Here is a 17,928-nt window from a genome sequence, read left to right as displayed (position 1 = left end):
GTGCCGGTGCCGGGCGGGGGGCGGTGGCAGCGAGGGAAGAGGGATGAGGTCATCCTCTTTCCCGGCGTCAGTCAGCTGGGTGGTGGCGGCAGCGGGTGCGGGCGGGGGCGGGCGGAGAGGCGGGTGCGGGATGCGCTGCTCCGGGCAGCGCAACCCTGCCTGCTCCCGGCTCGAGCAGAGCGCGGCGGCGGCGGCGGCGGCGGCCCCGGCACCGCCGCCCCCCGCGGAGGCGGCGGCGGGGCGGGCGGGCTGGGCGCGGCTCCCCGCAGACAGGCGGCGCTGCGGACGCGCCCGCCGCGGAGGAGCCGCCCGCGGGCGCGCAGCCCGGCGCGGAGCGGGGACAGGGGACGCGGGGAGCGGCGGGTCCGCGGCAGCGGAGGGCGGGAGGCAGGAGTCAGGAGGCGGAGGAGGAGGAGCAGGAGGAGGCGCGGGATAAAGGAGCGCTCGCTGCTCCCGCTCGCTCTCCAGCGGGGCTGAGGGAGGCATCATGGCCGCGAAGTCGGACGGGCGGCGGAAGATGAAGAAGGGCGGCGAGGTGGCGTTCACGCCGCTGCAGAACTCCGAGCACTCGGGCTCCGTGCAGGCGCTGGCCCCGGGGCTACCCGCCGGCGCCGGGCCGGGCGGCGGCAGCGACGACGATGAGGCGCCCGGGGGCGGGTGCTGCAGCGGCGGCGGCGGCGGGGACGGCTCGGGCGGCGGCTCCCGGTGCTGCTGCTGCTGCTGCAGCGGCGGCAGAGGAGGAGACGGCGGAGGGGGCGGTGGCGGGGGCTCCCGGGGCTCGGGCGGGGGCTCGTCCTCCTTGTGCCTGCGGCTGGGCAGGGAGCAGCGGCGCTACTCGCTGTGGGACTGCCTCTGGATCCTGGCCGCCCTGGCCGTGTACTTCGCGGACGTGGGCACCGACATCTGGCTGGCGGTCGACTACTACCTGCGGGGCCAGCGCTGGTGGTTCGGGCTCACCCTCTTCTTCGTGCTGCTGGGCTCCCTCTCCGTGCAGGTCTTCAGCTTCCGCTGGTTCGCACACGACTTCAGCACCGAGGACAGCGCCGCCGCCGCCGCCGGGCACTGCCCCGCCGCCGAGAGCAAGCTGCTGGTGAGCAGCGGCTCCGCGGCCGCGGACATCGACGCCGCTCGCCCCAGCACGCCGCAGAGACAGGCGTCCACCGCCAGCAAGGGCAACGCCACCAACAGCAGCAGCAACAGCAGCAGCAACGCCGCCGGCAGCGGCGCCGCCGGTCCCCGCGCTGGCGGGGGGCGGTCCGCGTCTTGCGCCTTCTGCATCTGGCTCCTGCAGTCGCTCGTCCACATCCTGCAGCTGGGGCAGGTCTGGAGGTGAGGAGCGGGGCGAGGGCGGTGCGGGGGCCGGGGCTTGAGCCCCTGGTCACGGGGCAGCGCGCCCGACCGCGGGCGGGACTGCGCCCGGCGAGCAGCCGCTCGCCCCACCTCGGGGTCCCTCTTCGGGACAGCGCGCCCCGGCCCGCCGGGGTGACCGGGCTCCCGCGGGGCTGACCGGGCGTGGGGTGCCGAGGGGAGCCCCGCCGGGTGCCGGAGCGTCCCGTGCTACACGGGTCGTCGCTCCGGGAGGCACCCGGCTGCCTCCAGCCCGCGCAGCACCAGGTGCCCACGACCTCCTGGGAAACCTGCGCCGCAGGCTCGGTTAAATAAGGGAACCGGTGGGGAAAAGGGGACATACCCCGGTAATGCACATTTGGTCTCCTCACATGTGGCCAGCACACTGTTGCGGCCAGCAGGGAACTTCACTGGCAGTGAAGAGTTACTTTCCAGTAACGCCCTGATGCCGTGTTCTGAGATTTATGAATACATATGCCGCGAACATCCTTGCTATGCATATCCATTTTCTATATACATGATGTATTAAAAGAATGTCTTCTTAGTCAAAGTTTTGAGTAGCAGTTCTCAAAACCATCTGCAAGCGACGTACTGTGCATTGCAGAAAGGATGTGCTGAAGTAGGTTGCGAAAGACACTTGCTGGAAAAGGAGATGACATCATAGTTTTCAAAAGTAAAGTTTTCCTCCAGTTTTAGCAAATTTCTGGGAAAGATTCATATGGAACCTGAATGCCCTGCAAATATATTTAGTGCTGCCTGAAAAGTGCAGGGTTCAGAAGGTACAGTGCATAAAGAGGTAAAACTTTCACATAAAATTTTAGAAGATAGATGCTGTGTTGAAGAAGGTCATGCAGTAGGGCAAGTGCAGCAGTGGAAAATGCCTTTTGTGTTTCTTGTCTGATAGCTGGAAGTAAATTATATCATCCTTCTCTTTTGGAAACACTCAGGACTTTTCACAACTACTTCATTAGGGAGTTCAATTTGTTGTTACTGTAAACTTCTAATGATGGCACTTTTAATATCTGTCTCATCGTTCTGGGCAAAGGCTGTCTTTTGCTCTGTTAACGCAGTATCCAGTACAGCTCAGTTCTGCTTGTGGCCCTTAAGCATCAAGGAGTCCAAGTGCTGCTAGACAGTTGACCAAATATTTTGGGATGCCACAACTAAGTACCTTTCACTTTTCAGAGTATTTGTTTTATTGTAACAAATTCAATTTTCTAAACTTGTGAAACTAACTAAATGTTACAGGTGTGCTCATATTAACAATGACATTACTTGAAAGGGAAGCAGAATTTTGAACAAAAAGTGATGCTTTGTTTCAGATCTTGAATACTTGTATGCTCCTCTGTGTTCTACCTTCAGAGCTGTTTAACACAAGTTTAGGACTTTCTGAATGTGATGGGTTTTGTGTAATGTTTAGCTCCCACCCTGCAGAGTTAGAAAAGCAAGTACAGTGGCTTAAATTGTACTTAGAAATTCATGTTGATACTAAAACATACAGAAGTCAAACAGTGTGGATCATGCTTAGTGACAGAGAAGACAGTTTACAATGTCTGGTGTCACGACTCTGTATTGAAGAACATAAAGAGCAGGGAGGGCTGTGGGTGGATCAGGGTGGGATCCAGCACTGTACAGCGCTTCTGTTAGATGAGGTATCTGGGATTTAGAGCTCTCCAGCTGCTTGCTTTTTGATGAAGTACAGTGTCTTTCAAGATTTTCTCCTTGCAAAAGCACCTAGTCCTCTATATTTAAAGCTAGATGAGTCTCTTTTGATCATATGTAGCTTTTCTTCATGTTTTATGTGCAGCAGTGTAAGACTATCAGAATATTAAACTGATGAGGCATGTTAGGACATTATTTATGGTTTAGCCTGTTACACTTTTTTCTTTTTTTTTTCAGTGAAACAGAGACGTCAAATTGTTTGTCTCTCAGTAACTCTGTAGTATTTATTTGCAGTTTTCCACAAACTTAGAAATTATATGGTCAGCAATATGGAGTTTCATATCAGCACTTCATAGTTAATTAAAGTGGATTCATTTTAATTCCCTACATATATTCCTAATTAGGGAGAGCCTTTGGAGACATCTATAGCTAATAATCAGCACCAAAGAGAAGAGGTCACATCAAACCCTGAGAAACTCTGTACATAGCGTGGTGTCAGAACTAACATGATCAGTAGAAATTTTCTGGAAAACAGTATCTCTAATCAGACACTTAATACTCCAGAACTTTTACTGCACAGTGTAGCATTGGCATTGGCTTGAGCAAATAGCTGAAGCTGTTTAGGCTGAAGGATGATCTGCAGTGTTTTCCAGTTGCCTGTGTTTGGAGACTAGCTCCCTCTTCGATACAGCTGAGCAGACTGTGCTGTCTGTGTGAGCACCGCAAGTGCACATGTGCTGGGGTCACCATCCCAACAGTTGACAAAACCTGTTACCCTTTGTTCTGTGCCTCTCATTATGTTTTTTATTAGCTTTCAGATTTTTCCTTCTTTTTTTAACTTTTGTCCCTGGTTAAAGCTCTCCTGTAACTACATTTAAGTTTTCTGTTACTTATGGCACTGAATCTCCCGCAAGTAAAAATGACAGTAATAAGTCTGTCATTTCTCTCTCAGGGAATGAGGAGAAATTTTGCTTGTGCCTGATTCTCAAGCTACTGAAATTTGTGATCATTCTGTTTTCATGTGGTATTTGTTGTCTTCTGTCTCCTGCTCTTAAAATTAATGAAATCCTGAGGTCTTCAATTTCCCTTTATTTGTCCCATTGCCAAAGGTTTTGGGGGCAATGGTGTCAACATCAGTTTAAGGAAGCCCCTCTGAGGAAAGAGTGGTACAACTGAAAGAGCATTCCAGTGCTCTTAATATTCTTGAATTAAATAAAAAAAGTTGTAATAATGTGTTTTTAGTGATTAGTTCTGTCAAAATGACTTTTTACAATTTCAAAGCTTTTCCTCTGAGATTAATTTTTTGTTTACAAACATACTGAAAGCCAGATCATTGAAAATGATTATGTGTTAATTTTAACTAAAATGTGCTAATGGGAAATGAATGAGGTCTTTAATGTGGTATGGAACAATTCTAGAAGTAAGAAATCTAAAAGTACTGCAAGAGTTTTTATTCCTAGAGTGTGAAAAAGGGAAGCTGCAGGAGCAGCTAAGCTGCCAATCAGTTCTGAATAAAACAGTTACTTATTTTTCTTTTGAAATTGGTGTAACTTTCCTCCCCCCCAAAAAAACCTTTAGAATATCAAATGGCTCCTTTTTGAAGAATATATATATATATTTTTTTTTTCCTCTGGGGTTTGGCTGTTCATGGACTTCCTAATAACACGGTCCACCTGTTAAAATTCCAGTGAAGTCTCTGAGGATCTGCTTGCCACAGCAAAGTGCAGCAAGTGGGTATTTGTTGGCAGCTAATTTCATGTTAAAATATGATCACTGATGAGATTCTGCATTCAGAGATAGATACAAATACGTTTCCTTATCCATACTTCTGGTGTGTTCTGCTTTTCACCAATATTTGGGCATGGAAACCACACTATGGAACCCTCTTCTCCCAAGCAGCTGCTGTGAGAGATCTGTCTTATTATTAGTAGACACTGGGGGATACAAGGAGGATGTAAGGCACAGGGTGCTTCTATCCTATTGAAAGGAAAAAAATGAAAGTGGATGTTTTAATTTAGAGTCTGTAAGGACCTCTGTAGAGGTCTATGGGCCAGTAGAATTCAGATAAGCTGTTGCCCTTTGAGCTGGGCCTGAGAGTATGTAACCACTGCCCTTGAGCAGCCCTTTGATTGACTAAACTTCGCAGGCTTGGCCATGACTTTCAGATTTTGCTGTGGCTAGCAGTACTTGGTGACTGGATATAAGAGATCATAGCGCTGATTTGGCATCTGTGGAGCTGGTTCATTTCCTTAAAAAAAAATTTTCTGGCTGAGGTTCCTTTGGTCTGGCAGTATTCAGATAGCCATGCTTCTGAAGCTGGGTAAAGGGATCCTGAGAGTCAGCCCTGGGAGAAGTGTGGGCTGTGGGAAGTTGGGTGAACAAGAGGAGGAGACTGGAGGATTTGCTGATGCCCATCTTGTGGTGTCTGGAAAGCAAGAAGTAGCTCCCTGAGACAACTCTTGTGCCTTGCAGCAGGGTGGTGTGAGCAGGCTGCCTTGGTGCTCGGAGTGCTTGGGAGCTCCCACAGTGTCTGTCATTTTGTCTGAAAGGCTGCAGTCAAAATGCCTGAAAGGGAACTGTCAAGTTTCTGTAGCTAACAAGGCCAGAGGAAGGGTGAATCACTGGAAAGAGGACTGGAAATTACCCTTTAAAATTATTTCTGGATAGCTGAAGCAGTACTGAGATAACTAAGTATATCCCTCCCGACAGAGTGAGGGGGTTTGACTGAGACTTCCTAGCTCTGTGGGAAGCCACCTAGAGAAGGAGGAGGACACACCGAGTCACTTACTTGTCCTTCCTGGTGGCATTGTCCTGGACAGGTGTCTGTTCCAAAGTGGCTCTCATTCCCTGACAAATTTTCTATGCTTTGGCTATATCTGTTTATGTGTGGTACTAAGAATCCATTATTTTCCTCATCCTTCTGGTTCTTATTTGGGAAAAAAAAGGACTTGGAGCAAGGCTGTAAAGGTGATGTTAGATTCTGAGACCAGGGTGAGTTGCAGTTTCTCTGGTGCCATGTGGAAATATTTTTCACAGATCTGGATCATCTGCCAAAGAAAAGCTTCACTTCTACAATAACTTGACCCTCAGAAGTTTGGGTGTTTTTTTTAAAAAAAAGGGAAATGGTGTTTGAGAAATCCTTATGTCGTCTTCACCATTGACCATGACTGGCCCACTAAAGTGGAAGTGTGAGCAAGGTAGTTCAAATTGAGAAAAAAACATCATCAGTCTTACCTCAATTCCAAACTTAAATAGGTTCATTTGTTTTCACACTTTTGATCTACATAGTAGTTTTGACACTTTTGTTCAGTAACTATGTAGGAGTTTGGTGTAGTTATGTGGTCAATAATTCCAGCTGCCATTGGACTTCACAATAAGATGTGATAATATCTCAATCTGACACCAGTTTTTCCCATTGTTTTGAAATCTGTCAGATAATTTGTCACATGGAGTCCAAATTTATGAATCATAGCCATTTCCTAGACAAGATTATTGCATATCCTCCCCATCTGTCTCTTAGTGTAGCAAGATGCTGCCACCCAGCAATGCCGTATTTCTTTTATTGAGTTACTGCAGTGCTTGAGTTAAAATCCTACTGATTAACTATTTTTCTTGTATCTTTAGGTCTCAGGAAAGGTTATGGGCTGTCAGAAAAAGGAAATAAAGTTGTGGTTTTTTCTCTGCTCAGTAGGATTAGAAGGAGCACCCTGTAAGTGGCCTGACCACATTTAAACTTTTGGTAATATATTAATCAGAATTTTTGGGTTTTTTTCATTCCCCCTTTTTTTCTTTCTTTCCTTTTTTTTTTCCCTTCTCTTTTCTGAAGACAGTGGTATGCAGATGAAGTCTGTGCCTTTCATATTTTTTTAGAAACACAGGAGTGAAGCTTTACTATGTTCTTAAAAATTTCTTACAAGTCTGCATACAAATCAGATTTAGTATTCAGTTTATTCTAATAACCTTAGCTATGTGTAAAAGATACTGATGTACTTTAGAAGAAAGATACTGTACTTTAATAATTAACAGGCATTCTCTCTGTAGAGAATATTTATCAGTTACATAAGTTTTCAGATTTTCAAGGTACTGCTTAAGCAGTCTGATTTCTGATCACACAATTGGCTTAGTAGGAAAACTAGTATTTTATACACAGAATGCTTTCTAGAAATTTATATATGGGAAGAATTTATATTTGCCTTTCTCCAAGAGTGGAAAATTGGTAAGATTGCAAGGGTCTGTGTTTCAGAGGATTTCATGTCACCATATATAGGTATTATTCCAGAGTCCTCTGATGCTGTGAAGAAATGACTGTACGTACATACCATGAATTCAAAGAAATGCATCACATCACAATTTTTTTCTAAATGTTACAAACTTGCAGAAGGTTCTTGCAACCAGTAAGGGTTTTGGTTTTGTTTTTCATTGTTAACATTTTTGTTACTTACATCAAGGAAAGTATTTCTGAAAAGTCAGTCTGCATGTCCACATCTCTTGTGGGAAAGCAAGAAACTGTAACACCACAGTGTGATCTGTAGCCTCAGTTATCCTCCTTCATTCTTCAGGTTATTAACATCACAGTTTAACTTATTCAGAAGAATATTCTCCTTGTCAGCTGGCTTAGTCCTTATTATTTGTCCATAAGAACTGACTTGGCCACAAAGATACAAAATAATGCTAAAATTAAAACAATTCCTCTTTCACTTGTAACAGTGTTACCTTGTTCTTCTGGTTCTCTGTTCCAATTAGGTAGCTTTTAATGTATAGCTGATAAATCACAACAGTGACTTACATTTTCAGTAAACAGGTTGTTTGGGAGGAATTTATCAGGCACAGACAAAATCAATAGCTCTTTTACTTGCACTTCAAGTAGAAATTTTTGTTTGCTAAAGTGTATTTACAAAGTGGTGCCTTTTTTGTCAATTTTAGCACAGCTGTATGCATTGTGTCAAGTGGACATATAGGTGTGGAAGGGGCAAGCAGGTTATAAAAATAACTGCTTTGATTTACTTGCTTTTTAAAATGAAAGGAGGCTGATATAAAAGAGCACATGAGAGAGCATGTAGAAAAGGAAGACAGTTCTGAAAAGACATGGGAATATCTGTTAATACTCCTAACTATATACCTAACTCCAGTTTATTTCCTTTCAGCCACTGACCAAAGAGAAATTACTTGAATAATTTCCTAAGTGACTTCTTGAGAAACTGTAGAAGCAGGTTGGAAAACAGAAGAGGTGTATGTCTGGGAAAACTCACAGCAAAAATGTTAGATACACAAAGAAAATGCTAGATAAACTCTCACTGCAGTGAGTAGTCATCTGAACACTGATAAATAAAAATGTGAGTTATCAGTCTGGCATAAGCTGACAGGAAAGAGAGTACTCTAGAACATCTTTTCATAAATTTTAGAATTAAAAAAATAATAGGTCTTGGGTATATATTTTTCCAAGAGATTTTACCTGAATTTTCTGACAACCATAACATGAGTTATCATTTCCCCATGGGCTCTGATTGCTGAAGTGGTTTCTTATCACTCTCGTTCTCATTCTGTTTCCCTGCCTGAATGGCTGAAATGGGTTATAATGTACTTTTTCCCCCAAGATAAAATAATTGCTATATTATGTTATTATTTTCATTACTTTTCCTTTGACAACAAGACTGTGCTGTTCAGTATGTTCATGGTATAAAGCTTGTATGGGGAGACATAAATCTTTTTGATTGGCAGAGATAATCAGTGGGGATGGTTAATGTTGTCAATCACAAATGATTTGATGTCACAAGTTGGAGCACATGGAGCTAGACTGTTTTGTGGGGTGTTTTCAAAGGAATTTTAGCAGGTGTTGATATGACAGGGAAAGTAACTACTTTTTATTCCTCTAAAGTTGGAAGGTGTGACTTAGATGAGACTAATGTACCAAGGATGGTGCCAGCTGCTTTAGAGAAAGAGGCAGAGGTTTTATGGTGAATAAAAAGTGAATTAACCTACAGGTGGATGGACAGTTTTCCTTATCTCTATCAGCTGTTATACATCAGACTGATTTAAAAATGAAGGTTAGCATTGCCACTCTTTTCAACATTACTTGCTTTAGTGGGATGTTTTCATGTAAACATCTGACCTATTCTATGATCCTGGCAACTTCTTTGAGTGGTGCTTTCCCATGAATAGTACATAGTATCAGTAGATTACTTCCTGCAGGTCAAAGAAAAGTACCTTTAAGTATCAAGCACCAGACATCAGCTATCTGTAGAGAGATCTATACATGCATAGAAAGCAATGAAAGCCACTATGCTGATATTTTCACCTTTTAATAGTGGCTTGTGTGGAATGATAAGCTTTGTCATTATAAACATGTATGGGCTTTTATCTAAAGGAAGGGTATGGATGGAGTTGTGTCTTATTATTCTTCTACCCTAATCTTTATAGTCTCACTTTATATGGAAATATTTCTGTGAGACAGATCTATAATAGGACTTCACTCTGGAAGCAGAATTTAGATGTTCTCCAGGCATGTAGACCTGAAAAGATGACCTGGAAAATTTGGCTTAACAGCCTTGTAAGGAAAGCTTTTTTACTGTGAGGGTAACACAGGGTGACAGAGCACTGGGGCAAGCTGCCCAAAAGGTTTGTGGAGTCTCCTTCTCTGTAGTTATTCAAAACATGCCTGAATGTTATCCTGTGAAACTTGCTTTGTGAACTTGATTTAACAGAGGACGTGGACTAGATGGTCTCCAAACGTTGTTATTCTGTGATTTTGTATGAAGTTATTTGAGGAACTTAAACATAATGGACCATAATGTTCAACTCAAAAACTGTCTAGAGGCTTGTATTCCTGCATTTTAGCTGTGTCCAGAACTTCCCCAGCACACACAGCCTGAGTTCCTCCTCATTTAAGCCCATTGCAAACCAGATGCTAGGCTGCAGTAGCACCAAAATCCCTTAGTGGATCCAGTTGGCAAGCATTGTTTAAATCTGCTTTATGAGCAATGACGAGCTTATATCCCCAGCAAATATTGCAGGCTCAGCCTTGGTTTATAGTACTGGAGAAATGTCCCTTGTGATTAGAGTGTTTGCTCAGGTTTTAGGAGATTTGAGTCCACTGCTCTTTCCAGCTGTGAGGGGTCAGTTCTTGTCTCCCTTATTGGTTTCTGCACTGATGCTTAGGCAAGGCTGGATGGGGACATTTACTGCCCTTCCTGCTGGAGCTGTGACATAACACTGACAGAAATGTCATGTTTGTGAGGCCACAGAGGAAGATCTAATAGGACCTTGTAATGAGACTAAAAAAAGATTCCCTTATCTTTCTTCTTTATGGTTTCATTATTTTTTTTCTACCTTTTTCCACCCTTTATCCTTCTCTCTTTCTCTTACCCTAAAAGTACACTAGCAGTATTTCTGTTTACAAGCATTCCTGCTTCATGTATAGTATAACTACAAAGAGCACCACAATACAGATCTCCATGAAAATGCCTGCTTAATGTTGTAAGAGTAGCTCCAGATCAACTGAATTAGCTGAAGGATTGGTTTATTAATTTTTTTCATCAACCTTTTTTTTGTCATATGTAATCAAACTCAGAAAAAGAGATAGAAGAAAGCTGTTTTTGATGTATGCACCCAGTAGTTGTTCCACACTTTTGTTCTGCCATTTCTCACAAAAATGAATTAAATAACAATTTTAAAACTGCATTTTAAATTTTAAAACAATTTTAAAAATTGTTTGAGTTGCTGGTTCTTGCTCTGAGGTGATTTCCTGATACTATTTTTGTAGTTGATTTTTATCAATGTCAGCACTTTTGTGGCTGAAATAAAACCCTGTCTTCATGTCCCAGCTCCTATTTCCCAACTCACCTCAAGCTCCAAAGCAAGTGGAGCCCAGCTTTTCAGTATGCATAATTTTGGTTGTCTTTTGGTTGCCTTTAGTCTGTGTTTCAGAAATTAAGAACTGCAGCTCCCTTTTACTTCACTTGGAGTGGAGCTTTTTATATTTATTTTTTTTCTTAAAGAGAAGGATATCTAAAGTGGCTCAATTTGGGCAGTCAAAAGCAGAGCATACTTCTGAAGATGTTATTCTTTGGTTATCTAGCATATATTTGCAGTCTAGTCTATCAATATTATGAAGGCTTATTTTTGTAATATACTTTGAGATACTCAGATGGAAAATGATCTAGGCGGAAACAATTCAAAATTAATTATCATTTCAATGTGATTGTCAAAACATTTAACTTAAAACATGTTGCAAACATGAGCATCTCTCTATAATGGACAGTATTGAGCTATTAAAGTAAGATTTTAATATTTTAAAGATTTCTTTCCACAAGTCTTTATGCTTATTACACCCAGAATATGCTATGTAGCTTTAAAAAACTTCTGTCCTTCATCACATTTCCTTCACCTACTACTTTTGCTGCTTCAGGCTAGCTCATCCCCTGTCTTTTGAGCTGTTTTCCTTATTCATTAGTTTGCTTTTTAAGCTGGATTCAGCATGCTGTGGAAAAATGGCCAAAGGGTTAGGAATTTTTCTAAACAAAGTGGAGGTGCTAGAATCAACTTTAATCTGAAGCTTCCAAGCACTGGATGTTTCAGCTTCAGAAAGAATGACATGTGTGGGTGATAGCAGACAAATAGGCTGGCAGTAGGACATTTCCAGCAGTACTGGTGGAAACTGGACTCAACACAGAATTATTGAAAAAACCATAAATGTGAACTGAGCTCATAGAATGTTAAATGAAGATGTTCTGTAAGTAAAGATTGGGTACTTACAGAAGATTTACCCAAGTGAAGCCAAATACAGCACAGGGGATAATTAATGTGGCAGAGAGAACTCAATAATAACAGCTTTGAACTTTTACAATAGTGTGTTAATGCATGTGTCAAAAGGAGGGATTGGATTTACAGTCAACAAACATTTGTTTGCAACTTTTACCACACAGGCAAATTAAGAACTCACGATAACATGGTATGAAAATTACCTTTCTGAACTAAGGGCTATGTTTGGTCTTTAAGTATGCTATTAATTATTTTTTTTCTGTACCTAAAAAACCCAAAAATTTTGGCATGTCTATTTTTCTATAACCTGTCTTCATTCTCTTTGTGTCACTTCTGTGGAAGGGCTACTCCATCAATAATCCAATTGGGTTAGAGAATTAATTAGTTATAGGGAGTGTTCTCTACGTGGTTGGATTAAATCAAGAGGGCTGCTAAGAGAATTAGCATAGAGTGCAAAATAAGTCACCTATCAGTTCATGAGTTTGTCTCATAAGAGGCTGACTCAGCCCCTGATAGGTTTGGAGAAGCAGAACATAAAACTCCATGGAACTGTGGAGGCTGTAGTTGAAATGGACCTGTTCCCTTGTCAGTTTGGACCTGTAACTCATGTGCTGTCAGGTAGACTGAGAATTTTGGCTTGTTTTGTGAGTTTATGGATGCTTTGCACTCATCAGTGTAAAAGTATAGCTCCTTCAGAGAGAGAATGCTGGTCTCATAACCAAGCTGTGATTTGAGCTATTGAAGGTTCTTCAAGTGGGACTTGCCCGAGACAGCCCAGAGCAAGTCTTTAACCTTTGTGTATCCTTTCCTCTTCCAGTTGAGTTTATTAACAGCTTCCAGCCTCACTCATGTTGAAAAGGTGGCAAGCTGGAAGAGGGTTCTCCTGTTCCTATAAAAACTTCCTAGAACAGCAGGAGGATGATATTGTGTGCAGGTTTGGGGATACTTCTGTAATAGAAGTAATGAGGAGTTGCTAATTCTTCTGGTGGTTTAAATGCATGTTTAAGATAGAGGAGTATTTCTGAGCAGGTGCCTTTCCTAATTCATCCCAAAATCAATTTCAGACCTAGACTCAGTCCTTTTTCTTGAATCTAGCTCTCCTTACACTGCCCATGTCTTTATTAGGCATTGTGCACTCAGAAAGGGTGTCAACCCATTCTCTGTTAAGAACCAGAATTTTTCTACAGGTCTATCTTTTATTAGGACAGGTGTGTGGAATACCATACTGAGTCAGAATTGATGTTATTAATTATATTAAGTTGTCATTAATTCTTATTTTGTTTTACAAAAGGGAGATTTATATAATAACAACAAAGAAAGAAATTATACTTTCATATCTTTCTATTTGTTAAGTATCAGGTACTCTGATTGGCTTTCTTGAAGTGCAGAAAGTATTATATGGAAAGAATATTTTGGAAAATGTTGACTGTCACCATAATTAAGTATATTTCAGTAATGACATGAAAAATTTTCCTAATGCGTACTCGAGGTGGGATATGGAGGTGCATTACATGAAAAAACATAAAATTTCGAATTTTAAATGTAATGCTATGTCTTAAAGGATTTTTAATTTCCACAAAATGATTCATTGAGCTTTGAAACAATCAGCATTTAAATAATCAGCGTGTATTAACACGGCATATTTTCAATACCTCAGCAAAACCTATATCCCTAGTTTTTAATTTCATACCAGCACCTAAGGAGAAAAGATGGCCAATAGCTTTATTTGACAGCTAGCACTAATATAGGAGTCAAACTTAAAAGGACACTGTACGTACCCATCATCATAAGAAAAAACTTTACAAGTATTCTTTTGAAGTTCACTTATGAATTCAGTTTGACTGTGTTAATGACTTGTACTGATTTCTTGAGCTTGAGCTTTATGAGTGCAAATACTTATGGAAGGTGTATTTTAAGCCTCAGTGCCAGAATATTAATCAAAACCTTAATTACATATTCAGTAGTAATATTCACAATTCATATGGGTCTTACTTAATTTCATTACTCATCCAATCAGGGATCAGAAGCAATGACATATGATTTAAATAGCAAATTGTTTAGGATATTTCTAATTAGTAGGCACAAAGGATTGGTTATCAAAGAAATTAACTCTGGCACCTTGAAAACTGAGGAATAACCTTGAAATAAGAATAAACTCAACATTCAAATCTGTTCACCTAAAATTTACTAAATGTTTTCATGCATGCTTACTGTACATAAACTATTTTCAAACAAACAAATGACAGAAATATCACAGAAATATGTCTTCTAATGGCATTTAATAAATCATTCTTTGGAGAATTCTTCTTGAAAAGCAACCTTAATAGATGTGGAGAAGACAGCAGGATTTATGCTCATTTCAAGCAATTGTTTTGGGTATAAATATTGCCACTGTGACTCAAGAATGCACCTTATTGTGAGACTACTTTGAGCAATGAAATTCTAATTTGGTCATAATGGAGAATGTCTCACACTGAATTTATCTTGCTATGTGGGAGCCTGTCACTGCTTCATCTGGGCTTTCAATTCCCCATCCTCAAAAACCTGTCAAGTCTTTTGAGGGGACAAGGCTTTGAAAAGTCTGTCTGCAAACTTGAAGGACCAGTGGGAGAACTGGGTCCTTCTCTCTGTCCTGCTGTCACTCCATGCTCTGTTAAGTGTCCTTCATCTGCACTACAAGCCAAAGCTCTTTGATTTCTGTGATCTACCACTCATGATGCCAGAAGAAGGCTGCTCTGTGGCTCCCTCAAAGCTGCGTTTCTATGAGCAGTAGTGGATTCTAAATGCAAGGAAGCACAAAGCCATGGGAATACTTTAGGAATAATATTAATTGCCATCACTGAATGTGTATGTACCTGGGATTTGTTGCAAGCAATGTCCTTACAAAGGCTGTCCCACTTTTTTTCTCATTTTTTAATATGAACATAATTTTCGCCTATAGACTTCACAAAGAGAAGAAATCCATGACGAAATAAGGTAGAATCTCAGAACTGTCAGCCATGGAAGTATCTTTTTTAATTTCTTTTTTCTCTTGGCAAGTATTTTTATCATATTCAAGCATTAGCTCTGAGAGAGAAATAATGTTCACTTCAAAAGCCACTTCCTCCTCAATAAATAATTCAGAGTCATAGATTGTTCATGAGGAATTATCAACACACTAGTAGTAATTTAATACACCAAGCAATCACACTCACTTTAGCCTACATATGATTTAAATAGAATATGACAGTTTAGGGTCTCCATTTGCCCCATGGCATGTTGGGATCAAACTTGGCAAGTGATTGCAGTGTTCTCATATCTTCTGAAGAAGTGAATGGAAGTTGCATAATTCAGAAAGGATTTCTTAATTACATGCTAAATCAGAGTTTGCTTGCTTGTGTTCTGAATCCAAATTATAGCCCAGGACCAGCTTTAAAGCATGTGAATATTTTCTCTGAACCTTGTAAAGTACCATCTCACAAACTTGTCACTTCTTTTTTTTTTGACTTGTTGAGTTATTATTCTGAGGCAGTGTTTCAATATATTAGTTACCTGTGATTTATCCCATGGGTGAAATGCTGCCCCTACCCTTCCTGAACTGTTTGACACATGGGACCGATCATCTGAGGACAACATGCTTTCTGGAAGTTTTACCTCTTTTGCTTTTTCAAAGAGTCAGTTTTATTTTTTTCCCCTTCCATTCCAACTAGTATCCCAACACCACTGAGTGTTAGCTACTGGTTGAGCTGGCAAGATTTGTGTTTTCTCAGAGTCATAAATAGCTGTGGTGAAAACGAGACAAATTCCTTCTCACTCTGATGCTTTTGTCTGTTGTTAGGAAAACAGAAAACTGATAGTACATCAATGGCATATGTGTCATGTACTACTAGAATGTCGTATCTGAACTCAGATTAGGACGTCTCTTTTCATATATTGCTTTTTCTGGAGTGGCTCAAATGCATTCACACTGGTTTGTCACAAATTTGGCATAAATTTTCTTCTGTTTTGGCTGAATGACAGTAAGCACTCCTACGAAGGTTTAAGGCTAAAATCACTTAAACCATACCAATTTATCTTCTATACATGGGAGTGGGTTTGTATGGAAGGCAAGGGATGCCTACAACCAAGAAATGTTAAGTACAATGCTTAATTTTATGCATTTGCCCTTTGTGTTCTTTGCAGTCTGTATCTTCTAGAAAGCCTTTTTTTTAGGTAGCCTTCTATCTATGACAGTGTTTATGCCAAAGATATATAACGAAATTATACATAGAGACTTGTAATTGTCTTGGTGATAAGAGGCAGTCCAGGACTATATTTCTCTAGGAAAATCACAGATTGAAATTGAGACTGAGGAGTAACATGTTTTCCCATGTACTTGTGAAGAAAATTATCGCCTTTCAAGCTTCTACAGTATTCTCCAATTCATCTGAATTGGATATCAGATTTCATCTGATAGGGAAAAAAGATAGCCAGGACTTCTCTCACAACCTGTTTGCCTGCAAGAAAGCCAGTGTATATATATATATATATCTGAGTATATCTGAGTAATTCTTTCTCCAAAGTTCCACTATAATCGGAATAGATTTAGGAAATGGATCAAGGGGAGCCATACCATCTTCGTAAAAATCCTTGCTTCCTGGAGGAAAGGTAATACTATGGGTTTTGGCGCATTGCTGTGAATGTAATGCTGGTTGTGTTTAATTTCCTGGTTAACCTGGTCTTTCATCAGAACTCCACCAGAGATTTTCCTTTTGGAAACAGATTGCTGATCATGCGTGGAAGGCGCAAGGAACATTAGGTGAGTGACATGTAGAAGTAAGGAACATTAGGTCAGTGGTGGATGTCTTTCTACTTTGATTTAAAGTGTCTTTAAGATGTTCAGAAATCTCCTTTGTGTTCCAGTGGGATAAGAGATTGGACGCACGATGGAGCAGTGGTGTTCAGCATATAACTCATAATGCTACAAGGGACGTGTTTTGAAGCATCAGCTGTTATTGTGCAGCCAGATGAAAGAGACATCTGAAGATGTATTCTTCTTGTCTGACTTAAAAACTGGTCTCAGGTTGGTGCTGATACATCTGAAAGAAGGACTTTAAACATATATATATATATATATGTATGTATAAAATAGGTGCAAGAGGAGGAAAATGGAGAAAATGAGGATAGAACAGTGGATATAGAATTGTTAACAGGAATTTGGTTAGCAGAGAAAATTCAAAGGTGCTGATAAAGTGTCCATGGCACATTGCTCCTAGGATGGTGCTTGATCCATTTGGTGGCTGAATGTTGTCCCTAAGGAAAAAAGTGAAACATAGATACAGACCTGTCTAAAACCTGTGCAAGAAAAGAAATGAAGACACCTGTGCAGGACTTGAATCATGTGAACTAATAACTGGAAATAGGGACTTGAATATTTTGTGCTACTAAGAAAAGAGAACTGAAATTAGTCACCTGCTGGTATTCTACTGAGTATTGATGATGTGATAACTTGAAAGAGTGGGATGTATGTGTTTAAAAAGTAAGTTTTTAGAAAGTCTGCAAATGTGGTTTACCTGGCCTAGCACTGGGCTGCTGGAGTAGTGTTGCAAAAAGGGAAGGGTAGGCATTCCAGAAATCTGTGAAAATGTTATCCATTATGGGGGATTTAAACTGCTTAAATGGATACTGGAGAGCACAACACATTAGTAGCTGTCATAGATGTTTTAATCTGGTAGCTAACAGTCCTCATCAAGTAGCTAATGTATCAGAATGTGTCACAGTGTTCTGTTTTTGATGGAGATATTTTAGAATTTCTCTCTAAGGAATGAGGACACTATGGAAGACTGGTAACACCGAATAACCTTCAACAGCATGACCACAGTTAATTTCCTTTTATGTTTCTTGAAGAAATAAAGTTGCTAAGTGGTTTGTTCTGTTTTGTTTTGTTTTCCCCAAAAGAGCATCATTTCATAACCGAGGCTAGTTATGAATTAGCTAGTAAGAGGAATTTGCTCCTGCAAATATATAGAGAAATTCTAAATTTCTTTGAATTGATAATGCTAACACTGCGGGGAATCTGAAATTGTAGAGTGTAGCTCTTAAACAAAGTGTGTGTTTGCAGCACCATTAGGAATCTGCAAGTAATGGATTGCCACCTTGCCTCCATTCCTTCCCATTTGTTTAAGAAGCACTAAGGCTCAAAGG

At 41.2% G+C, this 17,928-nt stretch overlaps 1 protein-coding gene across 1 annotated transcript in view; it reads left to right on the top strand.

Annotated features, from left to right (window-relative positions):
• The first annotated feature begins 487 nt into the window (after nucleotides 1-487).
• The window catches only part of XKR4 (XK related 4), a 211,508-nt gene continuing 194,067 nt past the window's right edge, over nucleotides 488-17,928 (top strand). Inside the window, exon 1 of the mRNA XM_005517153.2 lies at nucleotides 488-1,329. Within this exon, the coding sequence (XP_005517210.2) occupies nucleotides 488-1,329 (842 nt within the window). The remainder of the gene's footprint in view (nucleotides 1,330-17,928) is intronic.

The sequence above is a fragment of the Pseudopodoces humilis genome, chromosome 1, assembly GCF_049639895.1.
Source record: "Pseudopodoces humilis isolate 2021_Gansu_Grassland_sample_001 chromosome 1, ASM4963989v1, whole genome shotgun sequence".
In the NCBI taxonomy this organism is placed as follows: Eukaryota; Metazoa; Chordata; class Aves; order Passeriformes; family Paridae; genus Pseudopodoces; species Pseudopodoces humilis.
Note: the sequence above shows the minus strand (reverse complement) of the source record. Positions and strands in the feature narration are given on the sequence as shown.